Raw genomic sequence first — 20,917 nt, forward strand, 5'->3', positions numbered from 1 at the left:
CAGTTCTATAAACAAGTACTAACTAATGTAAGGGAATGCTGAAAACATTGCCCTGGGTGAGGGACAGGAAAAACACCCCGAAGTCTGTCACGAGTGGTCTACTAACTTATGTATAGGAAAACCTCGTGCAGCCTCTTGTCTACTTATGGCACATATGACTTACGATAAAAAAGAAAAAATCAGATAAAAAATAAACGTCGGGCAACCATACACCTGGCAGCACCACTATATTGTCTAGTTGATCTATCCAGCCTCGAGTGAGTATGGTAGCGCAGCCAGGTCAGACGTTTTTCAAGTAGCACCAAGGTCCTCTAAATAGTCAGAGTACATATATTTATAAGACCTTAAGTAGCATCAATCAGTAATCATTCGTGACGGCCTGCTTCCTTGAGCGAGAACTCTTGCCCGCACATGGTTGTCTACAAAACAATAATAACAGTATTGATACAAATGATAATGAAAACCAAATTGCTTCGCTCAGTATATTTGCAAATAACAAGAGAACCTTTTCAGAAACCTTTCATTTTTACCCACTCACAATATCAAACCTCCAGGCTCAGGAAAAAGGAAACGCTCATAATCTTATCATCAGTTAAAAAAAAAAGCAGTATAGAAAAAAAAAAAAAAAGTATATATCCCTTTCGAGAAGACAGAAATGCACAGAACGGTGAATCACGTAGAGCTCTTTGTATTTTAGAGGACAACCGGATATCGGACGATGTAGGCGCATAGCGTGGACCCTCTTTTCAATACACCTTGAAACGATGCACGTATGTATAATATTGCAGAGAGAGAGAGAAAGAGAGAGATCGTATTCTCCACTCATGATCAGAATGAACTAACGCAGGTAATTTTAACATTCCTCATGACTAAATTCACTTACATTACTAAAATTAAATAAAAGTACAGAAACGTAATGCTTCAGTGGCCATGACGATGTTTCATATCGCTTTCATTCTAAACCATCATTCAGTCCGACAGTTTTCCAAACTACACCTTATCTGAAGGATGTCCTAAACTTGATTTAATTGGTAAGCTTAATATTTTGAAAAACACTATTCGATCGTCTCAGTTATGAATAATTTGTCAATAATTCTATTACATTTTCTGTGAAGGAATAAACTTGATTGGTTATAACAGCAAACCTAATTTGATTAATTCTCTTTCAAATATTGCCAAAGAAATTTTATGGTTTTCAGTTATTACAGGTTGTTAGTGTAACTAGTTTTATTAAAAGTAATCGTAACCAGTAGTTTTTATGCAATAACAAAAGACAACATTTATGCTGTGAATATATAATATATATATATATATATATATATATATATAAATATATATTATATATATATATAAATATATATATATATATATATATATATATATATATATATATATATATATATATATATATATATATATATATAGAGAGAGAGAGAGAGAGAGAGAGAGCGAGAGAGAGAGGAGAGAGAGCATGTGTCATTCTAATATTGCTCTGGAGAGTTTGTAGTATAATTGAAGAAATTAAATTTCAGTATCATAGGTAATATTAGCTTATTAGTAAGATTATTCGAGGCCTTGACAAATTGAAAATCAAATTACTTTACAAATACAGGTCACTACTTTAGAAGGAAAATGATTTACCAGTAACTGACTCTAAATATCATATCTTTTATATCTCAATACTTCAACCCTGTGCATTTTTTAGCCTGTTTTGCGTGCTGTCTGTAAATGCAATGTGAATGTATTAAGAAGAAAATTATATATATCTTTGCTCTTGAATTCCTTTCCTAACTCCGATATAATAATAATAATAATAATAATAATAATAATAATAATAATAATAATAATAATAATAATAATAATAATAATAACCTATTGAAACGAGACCCTCTTTCAAAAAGGTATTTCTGAAAGATAGTGTTGCATCAATAACAGTTTTCTTTCTGTCACTACAACTGACGAGTATCGCGCCAATGTGATTCTTCAGAGGAGTCAATTTCAGGGATAGTTTGCATTAATTTATTATAGAAAGTAAGTCAAATATTGAGTGCAAAGCCCGTAGGGTTATGCACACTATTATTTATAGATACAAAGCAAGATGTCGTCGGGATCTACTCAATATATACTAGTGGTAGGTCAGCATGGGGTCAACCGTATGCTGAATTCTCATTGGTCGGTTGCGCAGTGCTATCCTCCTATTGGCTGGAGAAAGTTCCTCTCAAGCCACTGCTCATCAACTACTCCCAATATTGATTTATGTCTGCAAAATATTGTATAAACTCTACGGGCGGTGCACTCTACATTGTACTTACTTTCTATAATGAATTAGCGCAAAATATCCCTGCAATTGACTCCTCTGATGAATCACATCGGCGAGTTACTCGCCAGAGAGAAAACTGTTATTAGGAAGATAAAGAACACTCTTTACAAGTTGACTGCAGCTGATGCAGAAATATCTTTCAATAATAATAATAATAATAATAATAATAATAATAATAATAATAATAATAATAATAATAATAATAATAAAAAGCTAAATTATACTACTTACCGAGCTACATAACGGTCGTTGAGTGCTCAAAATGTCCCTGAGAATCATCACGGAGATAAATAAACGTCTCAGTTAGGGTAAAGAAACTGTTCCATCGGAGAGGAACGAAAGAAATGCAATATGACAAATCATAAAAAGTATGTCGATATCGTGCATGAAATCAAATTGCTCCAGGATGTAACTTCTATCTCTTTTGTGATAAAAGGAAGAAATGGCTTTGAGCCTTAAATAAAAGTAACAAAGGCGACTACCATACGCTCTTCAGGTACCGAAGTATAATATTTCATCATACTTTTATTTGCATGATGCCGTAAAAATCGACTTCTCAAAAGAAAACACAAACCTAGGCGCACACAGAAAGTTTGTGGAACTTTTGGGAGTTTATCATGTCACCTGGAAACCACTGAGTCAAAATCCCTGTACCGCCACATCAGAATTATAATACGACCCTACTAGGATTATCCTCTCAGCCTATAATCGTTATCATTTTGATGCAGTTTGTTAATATTTCATTTCTAACTTTGCAAAAAGGAAATATAAAAGACTGAAAATAGCGAATAACATAATTTTACCTTATTTTCAAAAGAAACGAAGAAAAGCCAAAAAAAGAAAAGTACAGATATAAGAGCAAGAGGCTCAAATGAACACACCATAAATTAAGATAAAGCCGGCACAAACTTTGGCTGTAGGTTTAGATAAAGCCCAAGGGCCCGGAACCGTAAGTGTGGTGACGTATCAAAGGAGACAAGAAGCCTGTTGTGTACCTCTGGGCTCTACAAAACAAGGGAAACAGATTATATATAACACGAGAACTCTATGAATTTAATCAAAAGCTCAATAACTATTGTATTAGCAGAACCAAATTGTCTGAGTCTTCTATATTTTTCCCTTGTTTCAGCTGTGCTTTCTCCAACGATATAGCGTATTCAAAACTGAATAAACGAAGAAATCTCAGGTTATATGAAATCAGAAAAATATCGAAGTGAATTCAAGAAATGTGTCAAGAAACGTTGGGTAATGTCCAATGCAGTGACAGTTTTCAAAGAAGAAAGAAAATAATAATAGATAAATAAAATAAAACAGAATAAATAAAAAAGGGGAGGGGGAGAGGTGGCGGGGGTTTCCCAGCCAAGAAAAACGCCAGCAATTGCAGCTTTCTTTCATCTATAGCCATCGTTTCTCTAGTAGACTTCCTAAGATCTCAAGCTTTCGGTTCTGATGAAGTGCAAAGAGCAACAGGGAGGAGAGTGACATTAATCAGACATGAATTAATATCCTGCCAAATCGACGTGCGTGATCCTGGAGGGTCTTCCAAATGTTCCTGTCAGCTCCAGAAAGTGGAAGTCAGAGTCATCCTGGGCAGAAGGTTATTCCTGGAATGAGAGAAAATAAACGCATTTTTGGCATTATTCTAGATTTGAGGAAACTATAAACGTTTTCTATCACATGTCTGCTCAAACCTATAAAATTTGTTGCTGATAATCTTTTACAGATGACATAAGTTGGGAAACTCAAATAGCTCGAAAATTAAGAATGAAACAAAGTCTTGTTATAAAAAAAGAATCACAAAATGTCAGCATCAAGGAAAGCTCTTGTTTCAAAGCTGCTTTGCAGAGTTGTTTAGTAAAATACTTCTCTTCACTTCTCATGCGTCAGTAATTCGAAACTGTGTTGGATATTCAACTATTCTTCGGCAAATGTCGTCTCAAACTTAGGATAGGAATACATTTTTCAGTTTCCAAATATTCTGTCCACCCTAACTAGTATTTGCTACAAAATCATACAGAATAGAACCACTGTAAGCGGGTCTAAGAAATAATGTCTGAAAAGGAAAGATAAGCAGAGATTTCTTTGTAAAGGACGCATCCGTTGATATCCTGACAAGGGAGAGTAAGGAAAAGAACTTTCAGCTCAAGAAAGAAAACCAACGTTTAAAGAGCACTGCCCAATAATTATTCAGGTCAGCCATTGAGTGTAATAGTTGAGGAAAACCAAGTAGTATAAACTGCAGTTATCATCAAATATCTGACACGAGTTTTCTTACTACTAAACGAAAATTTATAGACAAAAGAATGAAAATATATTGGTAACCTATTACATTTAAGTCTTGTTTGTGGACTCCAGATTGATGATCAGAGAAATATTGTAACATATTATGTCCACTGACATTAACAAACATGCATAAATATAGTAGTTTTTCTAGACCAATCATTAGAAAAAAAGGGGAAGGGGGGAGCGGCCGGTTAAAATGAAAGACTTTATATTCTGTGTTCTACTTGAATTTTTTTGGTATACTTGTAATTTTCAAAGCCTTATGGAGAGAGAGAGAGAGAGAGAGAGAGAGAGAGAGAGAGAGAATGCATGGTTCAGGACCTTAATTACAAGTGTTTGTCAAAACCCGTCTGTTCAAGATCAGGGAGCTACTGACGAACATTAAAAAAAAAAACATGCACGCCTTGACGGGAATAGTGCTCTCAATATTGCACAGTAATTCTAGGAAGGAGTGGCAGCCATTCTAGGAAGTCTCTTAGAGATTGTTCTTTATTAAACGGTGCGAGTAAAATGGCTTAATGATTTCCACTAACGGTTGAATGATTTTTCGACAAATTCTCTCAGTAAAGGATTTCTTTGGGCCATTCATTCAAGATGATTAACTTTTATAGTATATCTTTAAAAAATTATCGTAGTTCGTTTGGCAAATATCGCTCATTTTTTATTGCGATCAAACAATCGATGGTGGTGGTTGTGGTGTTGGGGTGTTGGGGCAGGGGTGGGGAGGGGCAAGGGGTTATATATTTGTTTACGTTCCATCAAGATCCGTTTTTCAAAATCCATGCAGACCTCCTATGTTTTAGATGTGGGCAATTTCTCTCCCGGAGTCGTTCTGTCATGAATATTCATCGCTCACAGAACAATAATTTTAGAAAAAGACCTCCCTCTCTCTCTCTCTCTCTCTCTCTCTCCTCTCTCTCTTCTCTCTCTCTCTCTCTCTCTTACTCATATGGGGAATTCTATTCGGTGGAAATTTGCCACGTAGATATTTCGACTTATTATTATCAATAATAATAATAATAACATTATCTATAATAATAATAACAACACAAAGTTTCCCGATGTTAGGGGACCTGTGGAACGGGTTGGAAGTTAGGGCATTTGCCCAGAGTTTTCTTTATTATAGTTCTAAATAGATCAACATTTTCGTTACTCATCCCGGAAATGTTACTGAAAGCTGCAATACTAATTCCTGTCCGTTCTGCTTTAGTCTTTGGTGTTCTTGTCTGAACGGAGGCGGTATTATTTGTTTCAGGAAGTTACTTGGGTTTTGAACCAAAGGCGATTATCGTACGAGAGTGAAAAGACCATTAATGAAAAGAAGAAAACTGAAAACACTATCCATATCAATTATGGTTTGGGTCCCGTATGTCTTCATTAGGTCATGTAAAGACATCCGGTGGATGGAATAGGTCTGCTGAAAAGACTAGAACGCTGTGCTGTTGAGTTAGGTAACGCTATAAGGATAAAAAGAATCATCCATTACTTTTGGGGGAGGGAGGATGGGTGGTGGCTTGGAAAAGGGAGAACGATATCAGCAAACACTCTGAAATGTCATCATACAAGCGTAAAAAACTGGGAGAATTGCTTCTATGGATGCTGTGTCTTTGTTCTCTTCAAGTTACTCACTAACTGGTTACGACGATTTCGTCTCCTGAGTTTTCAAGGCACGAAATGATCATAATTTAAAATAGGATGCATTAAATATTTTTATACGTTACCCAAACTTTAATAGGTTATAAGGAAAATAATTGTATTATTTCTGTAATGAAGCATGAATGTGATGTTCTGAAATGAAGAAATGATAAAATGCTTGTAGTGAATATTCGAATTCCTTCCATGAGATTAACAGATATCGTACCTGAACGTAAACATCCGTGTATATAACATCCGTGAGACTGGCGTATGCTGTACTCCCTACCCAGCAGGCGTAGCGGACGGGAGTTGGCGATGCACTTGCCTGCTGGATCAATAGATCACCACCGGGTCTTATCTGTGAACGGGGACCCCAAGTAAGAAGCGTTACAAGCACTATGTATAATAATGATAATTTCACCAATAATCCCTCTCTCTCTCTCTCTCTCTCGCTCTCTCTCCCTCTCTCTCTCACACACACACACACACATATATATTATTATATATATATATATAGTATATATCTATATATATAGATATTATATATATATATTACATATAGTGGCTCTAGAAAAAAGGAAACAAATGTCACGTACCTTTCCTGCTGAATCATGGACGAAGCCCTTTTTGCAGTGCAACCTCCACAAAAAGAACCGATTGATACGTCTACAAAGATGGCTCATTGGACCTACAAAATACAGCATCATTTCCTCCTGCCTTGGGCGCATTCTCTCGCTTCTTGAATTTATAAGATCCTTCCAATCTGACACCTTTTTCACACCATCTATCCAACCTTATTTATCTTTTCCCCCCAACACTTCTGAATTTTACACTCTGCACCACTCTGTCACCATCCATTCTTTGCACAGGATTGAACGATCTCAAAATACTCTAGTCCATTCTTTCACCCACACTACCCTTTTGGCTTTTTCTTCACGTTTCCTTATTTCTCATCCTATCAAATTATCTTTTGACATATTATACAAGCAGTTCACCTTTCACTTTCTTACATTCACATTCAACATTTGTAAGTCACTTCCACAGAAGAGAGTTAGCTCATCCGTTCCTTCGTTGGAGGCAGAAGAGAACCCGTGGAAGACTCCAGTGTTTACTTACATGCCCTGTCAGTACAGAGGTGTGACTGCAAGAGAAGTGCAGACACGCGGACAGCATTGGTGCTAACCACGCTGCCTTTTGGCAACAGACATCACACACATTCAACCATCCTACACCCTGTTAGTTTGATTTTCTTTCAAACAATTTCAATCTCTCCTGCTACTTCTGCAGTTTTTCTTCACTATCCCTAGTCAGCGCTTTAGTAACCGATGGACATTTGGCCGGAGGGACATTTGATAGACAGACATTTTGCCAAAAGTTTACAAGTGTGAAATAGTAAAAAAAAAAAAAAAAAAAACTTTGAATATTTTAAGTAACAGTTTATTGCCAAAAAATAACACCAAAAAGTAAAAAATACATTTAGATGTATGTTCATAAGTATTTAAAGATTGTGCGCAATTGCTCTCGGAATTGAGATGGTAAATTCAAAGTAAATGCCTATTGTTTTCGAACTGTTAAGATTGCTTGTTATAATTAACAGAATGATTGCGGGTGTGACATATATGTAGGTAGGTCTACTGCATTTTCGGCCATAAAATAATTTAACTGCCATGAACTCATAACACTCGTTGCAAAACTGTTTTTACACTGAGCCGGTCACTCTCCAGCCTACCTATTCTAACTTATATTTCATAATCATAAAATTCTGTAATTGTGGATGCTGTCAGCACTATTATACATATACATATACAGCTACACACGAATACACACACACACACCACACAGAATATATATATATATATATATATATCTATATATATGATATAAGAAATATATATATATATATATGATATATATAGATATATATTTCCTTCATTATCCACATATATGCTATCCATGACTTAACATTACCACACGCAACTAAAGCCTCTCAGAAATCCATTTGGTTTGCAATGCTGTGCATGCAGAAAAAGTATGATATCAGTTAACAGGTGATATAACACACCGAGAAAGAGGTATTGTGAGGGATGGATAATTGCATTTTGGAAAGGGTGGGGTTATAGGTAGGAGAGGTGATCTGGGAGGAATGGGAGTGACCTCATCTGCTTTGGTGCTTTTACAGCTGTTGTTGGCTTAAAAAATGCTAAAAAAGTCATCAAATGTCATTTTATTGATAATGTTTCGATGGCTGATAAAGGTGAGTCATGAAACACCATAGAAGTTGTGTGCTGGGAGAGCACTTGTGTGCTTTGGGAGCCTTTGTGACTGTTGCCAGTTCAAAAGCAACAATGCTATGCAACATCATTTTCTTATTGCCCTTGAGTGTCTGATACAGATGCATCATGACTATGACGTCAGAGTTTCCTTCCCTCATTAGCAGGTCGCAAAGGTACCAACGCTCTTGTTATAAGGCACACTCTGGCTGCTTTGTCCAGCTGTGCATCTTTTTTTTTTTATGATATGATATTCAACACTTGCTGTGTGGGGCCTTGTGTTGTGATGCATCCCATTGATTTTATGGCTTTTATGGGTGTTCCTGCAACATTGAAGGTGCTGTTTTAACTGTGTGTGGTACTTTGTATTAAGTGCATTACCGCACCACTTCCTAAGAGGGCCAGGAAGGTACAGACACTTCAGATGAATATGGAAATTGGTGAGAGGATTGAGGCTGGCAGGTTCTTGACCCTTATCATGGGTGGATACACAATAGTAAGGTCTACCCAGCTGGACATCAAAATTGCCAAGGACAGACTAAAGTAGTCATCTGACCTTGGGAAGAAGACTTGCAGGCACAAGTTCCAAAATCCTACATGGGCTTTCCAACAAAATGAATGATGGTAAAGCCCTGGATGCTTCTCCAGAGGAAATAGAAGAATTTGAGCTGACATTAGAAGGCTTGATGACAAAGAAAGGCCTTGTTTTGAGTCAAATGTACAATGTGATGAAATCGGTCTCTTCTATTCCTCTTTGTACATCAACGCCTTCGTTGATAAGAAGGAAAAGAATTTACCTGACAGATAGGTTTCTAGCAGAATGTGCCTGCTTTAATATATGCAAATGTTTCCGGTAGCCATCATTGTAAGCAGGCTATTCATCATCAGATACACGACCTTGACATTGCTAGATATCAGGTAAAGGCTTTGCTTCTCATCGACAATATGCCTGCACATTGCTATTGAAACCCAGATTGTCGGTGATGAAGGTCATATTTAGGTTATGTTGTAACCTTGAAATATGACTGCTCTCATACAACTGTTGGGCCACGGTGTTACAACTAAAACAAAAACCGATATACTGAAGAAAGCTGCTGATGGAGATGATGCTGGTGTTAAAGGATGAGGAAGATAATCTTCAATAATATTTGCTGAAGTCTGCCATCTACATTACAGATGTTCAGTAGGGCTGATATCACCATGCAGAGCTTGGAGCATACGTGGAACTGTATACTGAGGAGGGAAGAAGGCATGATTGTACTATGAGATTTTTACAACTATTGTTTACAGCCAGCAGAACAAGACGATGATGTGCATGCCCAAGGATGACGTATAAGATGATGATAGTAGAAATTCTGCCTTCCATCTGATGTCTGATAAGGAGATAGCTTCTACAGTTGCCACTGATGAGATGGAGGAGGAAGTCCCAGATAATAACAACACTGAGGACAATTTTAATGCATACCCAATCCCGACCTATAACGTGATGCAGAAAATCTTTGATGCCTTCATCAATCTTTGCTAGAGCCCAACATCAACCACAGCTGTTTAGCCAGGTCATTGGCATTGGCTAAATAAACTTGAAAAATTTAGCAACTGGTGACTAGAACAATAATTATTATCGTCAGAGTACACTTAACAACTCCATAAGAGCCCTAACCCTATAGACCCAAGCCCAATGCCGTCTACTTCTTCACTTAACTCAGAAACACGTGCAAACACTTCAGCAATCTTTGCTGATGTATCAGGCTCTTGTAGCCAGGAATCTGATGTTTCTCTACTACCTCTTGAAGAGACTCTACATACCTTAGTGCCCCCTCCATCTAGTTCACAACTTTATGACCTCCTGGAGGAGCAGGAGAGAGAGTAGGGAGAGGATGGGGAGGACTTGTAAACCTTCCTTCGAAGTTTTCCCACTCAATACCGCATAAGCAGTTTCATCATTGCTCGCAGGTCCCATAGAGTGATAGAAAGTATTGGGTTTTTATTTTGTTTACAGTATTGTACAGTGTAAAAAATAAGGAAAAAAGGGTATAAAGTTACAGTTCTTCACACACACTCATACACACACACGCGCGCGCACACACACACACCACAAACACACACACACAATACACACACACAGATATATATATATATATATATATATATTATCTATATATATTATATATATATATATTATATAATAGATATATATATAATATAAATATACATATATATATATATAAATATATATATATATGTACATTACATACATACATACATACATACACACACACACACATATAATATATATATATAATATATAATTATATATCTATATATATTATATAATATATATATATACCAAACTAACCAATCCGGCACTGTCTGGTAAAACTCTGAATAACAACCTATAAACTGTCCCTCTCTCCCACTCTTTCTCATTCCATTACTTTCTCTCTCAGTTTCAACCCATTCATTAATATTGAATGCGAATATACTTCTTTTTTTATTAGAAATATTTAGACTAGACTCTGTTACACCTTTTTGCTTCTTTCCTGTTACTAAGTGAATTGCTGCAGCAGATAGTCCTCGACCTCCTCATCAACTAGTGGAATTTATTGGAAACGAAAAACATTGAATTTTCCCATCATGTATATAAAACCAATTATTTATTTCATGTACCTATTTTTTTTCTTTTTATTGGGATTTTTGCACTTATAACCTGCACTCGTTCTTACATGTTGCCTTTGTTTCACTGCCCTTTGTCGTATCACAGCTAACACAAATAGTAATGAATTATATATCATAAGAAAGGCAATTTATTTTAATTTTGTGCTAAATAAAAAAAATTAAGAAAAAATAAGTTGCAAAATATTTTCCAAAAGGGCTAACTTCAACTCGTGATACATATGCTTTATATTGGTTTTCGGGACGTTTGTAACGTAGCATAATAAATATCAACTCATTAACTTACAATAACATCGAATTTATGAACGTAGCATTTAGTATAAGGTTACATTGATCGTATGGCTATTATAGCAACCAACCCGTACAGGTTGATATAATTTGGTGAGCACCTATTCGCGGAGGTATACAAGGCAAACGGTTATTTATCGTTTTGAATAAATACACGTTGGTAAATTGTAGAAATGAATATATGTCATTCAAATAAAATCATAAACAAACATCATATTTTCCTAAATTACGGGAATGTAGCAATAGATGCGAATTGACTGGTAGTTACTCTTCCAGTCTTGCAGTTCAAGGTTGATGTAGTTACCAGGTGTCCATTTCAAATAAAAGTATGTGAATCACCGCATTCAGTTGATGGTTCGATATTTCATGCATATTGTATGAAAAACGTTGCTTTGTTCTTGGATCAAATTGACAATGAGCTGTAGACCCGGGAAGGCCTGTATATATGGTTAACTGGCAACCATTTTGTCAGTGTCTCTTGCTCCTCACAACTCAGTTGCCGATAATTAATTCCAAACGTCATTTAAACCGAAATAGGTTTTCAATGTTGATGTTTTTCCTTAATTTTTTTTTATTTAGCACAAAATTAAAATAAATTGTAAATCATAATCAAAGTTCACGTAAATTCTGATAAAAAAAAACTCTAAAGCACTGATGGAAAAGGTGACGTAAAAACGAAAATTTCATGTGTTTTGTCTGTGTTTGTATATCTGTCACGGGGTAGGGGTTTGATTTTGAGTTATAAACTTTTCTAGGGTGACATTAAGCCCATGTGCAAAATTGTGTTGGGGTCTGTCAAGCGGTTTGGATTTCTATAGTAGCCAAACAAATATACAAACATTCACTTGTATTTTATATATATATATATATATATATATATATATATTATATATATATATATATATATATATATATGTGTGTGTGTGTGTGTGTGTGTGTGTGTGTGTGTGTGTGTGTGTGTGTGTTTGTGGTTACATGTGCCTCAAATTTAAAAAATCAGACTAATAGTCTGTAAGTTACACTGACCATTGAAACATGGTCTTCACTACATAGTTTGCCTTTGGTACGAGTCCAATTCAACCATTTTTATTTGACATCAGATGTACATGATACACCCAAAATATCACAATATCCCCTTTTGCCCTTTAGGTAAAGAAGAAGAAGAAGAAGAAACTAGAGCCGTTGACTATCCGTTGACTATCCTGCTCTATCACATACATTTCTGTCATTCAGTGAAAATTTCTTGCTTTCATGAATCATATGCTTTTGTTTCCACTTCAACACATTGTGACTGGGTTCTGTACCCAGGTATCAAAGCGATAGGTTATGTATAAAAACCTTACTAACAGGATGTAGCTACTAGAGTAAAGGTATTACAAGGAAATATTTTTCATTGCATGTTTTCAACAGTAACTGATACTCTTTACTGTAAGCAACAAACTCACCTCGTGGTTGATGTCATCAGACAAGATCAACGTTCTGTTACGATACCAAGCCACATCTGTTAGAAGTCCTTGGTAGCCACAAGGTAGGATAACGCTGCCTCCTACAGGAACCTGAGCTGAGAGAGCATATTGGTAGATCCGAGGCAAGTAGGCCATCTCATTATCTTCATACATGCAGCTTACCCCTGGAACACCACTCCAATCTGCAGGAAATTTGGATTTTGTTTCTTTACTATGAATATTTTGGAAAAATTGGTAGATCATAAAATAGTTCATCAGCCGTCCTGTGAAGGACACACAGTTGTGAAAATTACAAATGTTATCAGTCTTAATTTATACCATTTAGTTTACTTACAAAAACTATGGAATCATATGCTAATGACATTTGTCTGATACAACAATCCCATGCAAATGCTAAAATAAATTGATAATCACAAGTGCACTGAAAATACATCGATTTTGTAACATGTAATTTCCTTTTCTGCTTTAGGCATAGATAGTGTTCCATAAATTTATGAAAGTCTCATAAATAATGTCCTCTGGTGCTCATGTGACTTAAATTAACGTGGTCTTATTCTGTTACGATTTATATTCTATCATAAAAATTATGGGAACTAATACAGCACTTTAACCACTTTCAGAGTGTCCGTGCATCAGAAAAATGTTTCTGAGGGAATTTTATGAATGAAATAAAAGATAAACTGAACTTAGCATGCTGTATAGTTTTCTTTAAAGGCCGCAAATACACTTTTTCTTATGTAATCCTGGCAAGGCAGATGAGAGACTAGGTGAACTGTCCGTTCTACGCCACATATTGATATATTGATTTGATTCTATTGAAGACCTGAAAACAATGAACCTAAATGTGTGAAAGAGGTTCGCGTTTCCTTTACATAATTCATTTAAGAGCTTTGCCATTAATTCAGAAAGTGAATCACTTACCTACTATTATGATGGAATAATTACGATGCCAGTTGTTGCTACTATTAGGTATGTCTAACTGCAGTCGATAGAGTCCCTATAGATAAAGAGAGTAAGACAAATTAAAGGACGGCCAACTGCGGAACATAATAGGCATGGACGCAATAGCTATGGGTTTTCAAATGGCTGCTCTGAAACAATTCAAGATCCAGTCTAATTTCTCAAATTCAAAGGTTTAAACAAACATTACATATCCCAAAGTTCTCTTCGTAAATGACAAGAAATCACTACCCACAACCAAGAATTTTCATTATTCCAAATGAATTTCATAACTTACGGCATCGCTGATAGCAGCGCAGTCGAAATAGATCATAGTTGAAATAAGAACGCGAGAGACTGATGATGATGATGATACTGCATAAAAACGTTGTGACGGTGTACTTGAGGCAGAAGTACCCCCACTGTTATTGCTACTCTGTAAAACAGAACGGTAGGAAATAGTCATTATTTTCTAGCAATGCACTACTCCAGGATCTACGAGATAATATGAAAACGATAGGCAGTGCTTCAGTTTCAATAAAAACAATAGTGCAAACAATAGTGCAGAGAGGAGTGATCATTACTGAACGTCTGTGATCTTGTCGAGTCATTTGCATCGTTTCATTTGAGAATATTCAAATGCATTTCAACTCTGTCAATTTTAAAATCTGATCTTCCTACATATATTTTTATCCTTAAAAAAATAAAAAAAGAAACAAGGAAGAACGTTATATTAACAACTGTTTAGTGAACGTTGTTTGTAAGAAGGTTTACAACTCTTCCGTGGCTACTTAAACCTTCTTCTAAGCCAGCTCAGGATTACTATACTTCAGTCCTTTGTAATAGACAGACCGTCAGTCACCTTTCTCTTTCAGGTCACCAGTATGATTTTCGCGAGGAAAAATAACTCAAGAACTCTTTACCATCGTACTGATGTTTGTTTGTTTGTTAGTACTGAGATTGCTGTTTGTCTGTCCGTCCTCAGATCTGAAAAACTACTGAGGCTAGAGGGCTGCAATCATCAAACATACCAAACATAACACATTGTAGCCTTCTAGCCTCAGTAGTTTTTATTTTATTTAAGGTTAAAGTTAGCAATGATTGTGTGTCTGGGACTGTTATATGTGCCAACAACTCAGACCACCACTGGGCCGCAGCTGAAAGTTTCGTGGGCCGTGGCTGAGAGTTCCATACAGCGCTATACAGTGTCCAGAAAACTCTATTGCGCTAAAGAAACTTCAGTGCATTTTCATTTTGTTTATACTATTTATTCATTTTTTGAAATAATTCAAGGATGAATTCCTGTTAGCTTATTTCGCTGATGCTCATCATCTCCATAATTCCTTAGTATACTTGAGAAGAAGCCCCTATTTTACACCATATGGCATCTGGCAAGCCCCATTTATTTGTGGGTTAATGTTAGGAGGAGAATGAATTATTTAGGCAAGAGTTTGAGGCTCCAATTAGAGCAGTGAAAGAGGAGGAGAAACTAATAATAGGAGCTTATATGAATGGCGGGGTGGGAAAGGGAAGAGATGGGTATGAGGAGGTACACGCAGGCCATGGGTTTGGAATCAGAAATGAAGATGGCGATTATATATTAGAGATGGCTCAGAGTTTGGAACTGGCATGTACAAACACATGGTTTCAAAATTTGGATGAGCAGAGGAGTGCAAAGCCAAATAGATTACATCCTGTTTAGAGAAAATGCTTTTAATTGAAAGAAAATTTTAAAAAATTAAAAGCATTTAAGGACTGAAAAGTAAGGCATGCACAGGGTGCAGAGGAATGATACAGATAAGAGGAAAGAGATGTGAGAAGTAGTAATGGATATTTATTAGATTTCAAGCTTGAAGAAGAGCCAAAGATAGGATTTGGGTAAATGGGGTGTCATCAACGATAGAGATGGAAATATACTGCACAGGAATGGCGACATTAAGAGGAGATGGAGAGAGTATATTGAACAACTTTTAAATACTGAGAATGAAAGAGAGGAGATGGGGGAAGCACAGAGGGTAGAGGGACCAGTGATGGAAATATAAAATATAGAAGTGAAGAGAGCATTCAGTAAAATGAAGAATGGTAAAGTACCAGGTCCATTAGAGTTCCAAAGTGAAATGATAAAATGGATACTGGATTCATTAAAAGCTATAAGGGAAGCAGAAGTAATGTCCAGGGAGAAGAGTCTAATGATATGAATATACAAACAGAAGGGAGATATCATGGATTGTGGTAACTACCGGGGAATTAAACTAACAGAGCATGGCTTGAAGGTTTTAGAGAGGAAACTGGATGAGAAATTAAGCAATTTTAAAGATCGGGAAACAGCAGTATGGATTCATGAGAGGAGGAGGGAGGTTGGATATCATCTTCATAGTAAGGCAGCTACAGAGGCTAAATGGAAACCAGGAGCTCTATTGTGAATTTATAGACCTAGAGAAAGCATATGATAGAATTCCAAGAGAAATGATGTTTTGGTGTTTGAGGAAGAGGAAAGTCCCAGAAAAACTGGTTAGGCTAGTCGAGATGATATATCAAAGAACAAGCACAAAAATAATAACAGCAGTTGAGGAAACAGAAAACGTTAAGGTTAGAGTTGGATTACACCAGGAGGCAGCATTGAGCCCATTTTTGTTTGTGCTGGTCATGGACGTGTTTAGTGAAGAAATCAAGAATGAAGAGCTGTGGGAGTTGTTGTATGCCGATGATCTGGTGATTACTACCGAAAATGAGGAAGACCTACAGAGAAAGGTTGAAAAATGGCAGGGGACGTTTGAGAGAGGTAGCTTAAAGGTGAATGTAAATAAAACACAGGCTTTGGTGAGCAGTAGGGAAGATAAAGGTAGAATAGTAGTACAAGAAAGAAGAGGGTCGATTGTAAAACAAGTGGAAAAGTTTAAATACTTAGGATCTACTTTAAGCCAAGAGGTAGGATGTGAGCCTGAAGTTGACAGTAGGAAAAAAGCTGCGTGGGGGAGGTGGAGAGAGTTAGTGAGAGTAGTATGTGAAAAGAAAATGCCAATGAAGCTGAAAGTCAAGATCTATAGCCCAGTGCATGGATCGGAAGCATTGACTCTAAGAAGAAAAGATGAGGTAAAGCTTAAGAGAATAGAAATGAGAATGCTGAGGTCGATTATGGGAATATTACTGTTTGAGAGATTGGAAAATGACGAAATAAGAAGGGCAGGCTTAGTCAAGATTACAGAGTCACGATTGAGATGGTATGGATATGCGTTGAGGATAGATGATGAGAAGGAAGTGAAGAGGGCTTGTTAGGAACCTGTTAGAGGAGGAAGATCAAGAGAGAGACAGAGAGCGAAGATATGGAGAGAAGAGGTTTGGTGGAGGATGATGCCTTTGATAGAAGGCAGTGGAGAACGCACATAAGGCAACCGACTCCTTAATGTAAGGATAACGGTGGGAAAGAAGTTAAGAATATTTTAAAATAAGAAACTTGTTCTTCTGTGTCATTGTTTTTTAAGCTGGTGTGTTTATAATCTATCCTAGTCTAATCTGAATCATCCATATATACATGTGTTTACTACTTAGGTACCTAAGTTTATATTAAGAGAATATATCAACCTCCTTAGTTGTAATATTATCTTGTAGTTGGAGAGCTTTGTATCTCAATAAATGTTCAAATGACGGCATCCACATTTTTGAATTTCGTCTTTGGTCAGTTCTATTTTTTATTCTTTGTCTCACAGAACTTCTTGCATGTTCAGCGCCTTGATTACATGCTTAACCTTGGAAAGTATGCATTTTACCTCAGCTGAAATACCATCTTTGAAACTGTGGTCCTTCCCATTCTTTTGTTGACAAGTTTCCTTGTATATTTTCTTCATTATGTTTGACTTATGACATTTAGAACATTTTCCTGCATGATATTTATCAGGAAAACTGACACTTACATAGTTTCCCATCATGCACTGCTATATCCTTTTATGTTTATAGTGAACAGTTGACGATGTTTTAGACCTCAGTTTTGTTTTATTACCTCCTGGAAATTATGGAAATTACTTTCGCCTTCACTGGATATTTCAGTAGCGGCTTCTTGTCTTTCAGCTATATTCTACCATATACACTTCTTTGTTGTCTCCAGGACATTAGCTATCACCACCTTTGCCGTCTTGCTACTTTTTCCTCTTGCTAATGTTGACTTCTTCTCTTTGTTACGATCTTGTTTTTTGCAGCTTTTACTTTCGGTACTTGACAACGGTAGGTTCTCTACTGTCAATAACCTTTGCTATTTGTAGGGTCAGCCGATTTTAGAAGAATTCTTTCTTAATCTTTAATCTAACTTTGAACCAAATTTCTCATTTTTCTTACTCATGGCTTCCATTCTGCTTCCATCTCTGTGAACTTCTGCAATCTCTATGAAAGTCTGCAATCTAATCTCGTTTTCCTGTTGCATTAACACGCGACCTGCTCTCTTGCATTCCTCACTAGATATGATATTGTATACATGTTGATTAATTCCTGTTATCCTGAATATTCTTGGTGCCGTTTCATGACAGTGTGTGCTTCCATTGGTTGCTAAATTCACATGACTCAATTTACACTCCCCATTGTGCCAAGGACATATATTGAAGTATTTTTTTTTCTGTTTTTCATAGTAATTTAGTACATCATTATTAACTCCACTTTATCCATTTCCCTTATTATTGCATTGCCCATAGTATTTTCCCAGGTAACGATAGTGTAATTAGTGTTGCAATATAGATATCAGGGTGGACGCTATATTATTGGTTTTAACATTTTTTCAACTCCGTTTCATAGCTCTCCGTTGTTTCTTTCATTATGTCTGAGTGATTTCATTCTAGGTGATAATTTTGCAATGCTGGTCATCAAGCAGGGAGGGTGGACTGTGGAGAAGAGGATGCGGCGGAGTAGTAGTAGTAGTAGTAGTAATAGTAGGCGGGACTTGGCTTTGAAACGGCTCCCTTGCTCGTTTAATTTCTTATTTGTTTGAGGATCCTAGCCAGCCAGCTTCTTTGGGTGGTACCTCAGGTGGCTGCGGGGCACGAGAAGCAGCTCATGGTCAGCTGTCACCACCATCCAAAACAAACATGACAGCTCCCAGAAATTTGCTATCAGCAGCCATCGCTTCCAAGTTAGCGGCATTCTTAATTTTAAGGCATAGACAGGCTCTCTAAAGTAATGTCATGATCTTTAGCTTTTCGCGTAGTTTTACACCTGAATAGACGTTCGGTGCCGTTCTCCTTCACCCTGCAGGCATCACAGACCTCATCCTTATATTTACCCCGGATTTCATTATCATACACGCGTCCTTTGTCTCCTGTCCCCTTATGTAATTATTTTCCCGGAGGCTTTCTATAAACCTCAGCTTCTTCATTTCTTTCCTCTTTTCTTTCAGGGTCTCTTCGATATCTTGCTTAATTCTTATCTTTATTTCCTTTTACTTTCAATGTTATATTTAGCACATATGGTTACTAAGCTTTGCTTTATATAGCCTAGACGGCTTATCTTCTTCCTTCACTGGTTTCACAAACAGATGAAAGCATAGTACAACCAGCTGCAGGAGCCATAATCCTCACTATTATTCGTGGCTGCCTGTACTAGAGTGTTATACTATTAATATTTCACTACACCGCTTGTTTTAGAAGAAAAACATAATCCATAGCCTAAGATTATTCCTTTCTCATTCTGCATTCATAAAACCGAAAATCACAGATTTATGGAATTCAGGCTGTCAACATAAGTTTAGAGATCCAGAGTATAAAGAAAGCGAAGCACAGATCCACCGTTGTAGCAGGGGATAACACCCGCAGTTGAACTAAGAAGCAACAGACGTAGGTACCTGTTAGAAGTGATGGATAGCAAGGGTGAAGAAAGCAAGAGGGAATGGAGGTAACGTAAAAGATTAAATTGTAGTTGCAGGGAGGGGCACTTCCATCCTACAAGAATAGAATAGAATATGATCATACCATTGGTAACCTTGGTTCTAAAAACCTCATACACTGAACGATTGTCTGAACGATTGTCTGAACAACTGCCTGTTTCGTGCAAAAGTGAGCAGAGCTTCGTGTCTGAACGATCTCAGCGGGAATCTGTCGCGACCAGGTTGCTGGCTTGTGACTTAAGTCTGTCATACACAAATTGTTTAATGTATGGGTTTTTATGCCGATATAACGCTATCGCGCGCGTCTCTTCTAGAGATGATGCCATGTCTTCTCGAGACAAAAATTTAATCTTTCTTCGTTCATATTGTATGAATAGTGTGTGTGTGTGGGTCGATAACGATAATCGTTCAGACAGTCGTTCAGTGTATGGGGGCCTTAAGGAATGCGTTTATCATATGTTCCCTCAAAAGAGGACAACTGCGTAGTTTTAGCCTCTTCGTCTTGTTATCGAGCTTCTTGAACAAAAATGGTCTATTTTTTGGCTAGTGTAACTTCGGTTTCGTGTTTATCATACTATCGATATATTTTCTTATTATCATTCCAACACTTTTGTACCCTTGTCCGTTTGCATTTTATATATACCAAGTTTCTTCTACTTCAGGAACATTGTGTGACGGTATCGGTAATTTATTCACTCGAGAGGAGACGTGATTCACGTCTCCAGATGCTCTTCCATATTCACGATTCCCGCTTTCTCGAATTTGTGTGTTTTCATAATCCTTACTGGTCAGCACTTAACACTGAGCTCTTGACATCGATCAGAGTGTTTGAATAGCAGTGCATGGGATTAATAACCCCTGATATATAACAATGTTTATTTTCTTTTCACAGCGTGAGGATAATAGCAGAAAGTGGGCTTCATGACTACTACCCAAAGAATGTATTTCTCAACTCTAAGGTTGCCATTCAAGCGACTCTCTCGTGGGCTAAGTTTTTTCATTACTTATTATGAATGAAACATTGCTATGTTACACTTGAATTTATTTATTATTAGCAGTATATTTTACTGATAGATAAACGAACAAAAATAGTGTTTTGCCTCATGATTATTTCGCAAGTTTGTTCTTCCAGCATATTTTTCCTTCAGATCTCTTATGACCTTCTCCAGTCTACCTCTGC

The 20,917-nt window shown here is 36.7% G+C and overlaps 1 protein-coding gene across 1 annotated transcript in view; it reads right to left on the reverse strand.

Moving 5' to 3' along the window:
• Window positions 1-1,467: 1,467 nt before the first annotated feature.
• Window positions 1,468-20,917, reverse strand: part of LOC135195436 (uncharacterized) — a 34,055-nt gene continuing 14,605 nt past the window's right edge. Inside the window, exons 5-9 of the mRNA XM_064221680.1 lie at window positions 14,173-14,310; window positions 13,857-13,932; window positions 12,915-13,117; window positions 6,465-6,596; window positions 1,468-3,924 (exon numbers count right to left, since the gene is read on the reverse strand). Coding sequence (XP_064077750.1) covers window positions 3,919-3,924; window positions 6,465-6,596; window positions 12,915-13,117; window positions 13,857-13,932; window positions 14,173-14,310 — 555 coding nt within the window. The 3' untranslated portion in view covers window positions 1,468-3,918. The remainder of the gene's footprint in view (window positions 3,925-6,464; window positions 6,597-12,914; window positions 13,118-13,856; window positions 13,933-14,172; window positions 14,311-20,917) is intronic.

This window comes from Macrobrachium nipponense, chromosome 16 (assembly GCF_015104395.2).
Source record: "Macrobrachium nipponense isolate FS-2020 chromosome 16, ASM1510439v2, whole genome shotgun sequence".
Taxonomy (NCBI): Eukaryota; Metazoa; Arthropoda; class Malacostraca; order Decapoda; family Palaemonidae; genus Macrobrachium; species Macrobrachium nipponense.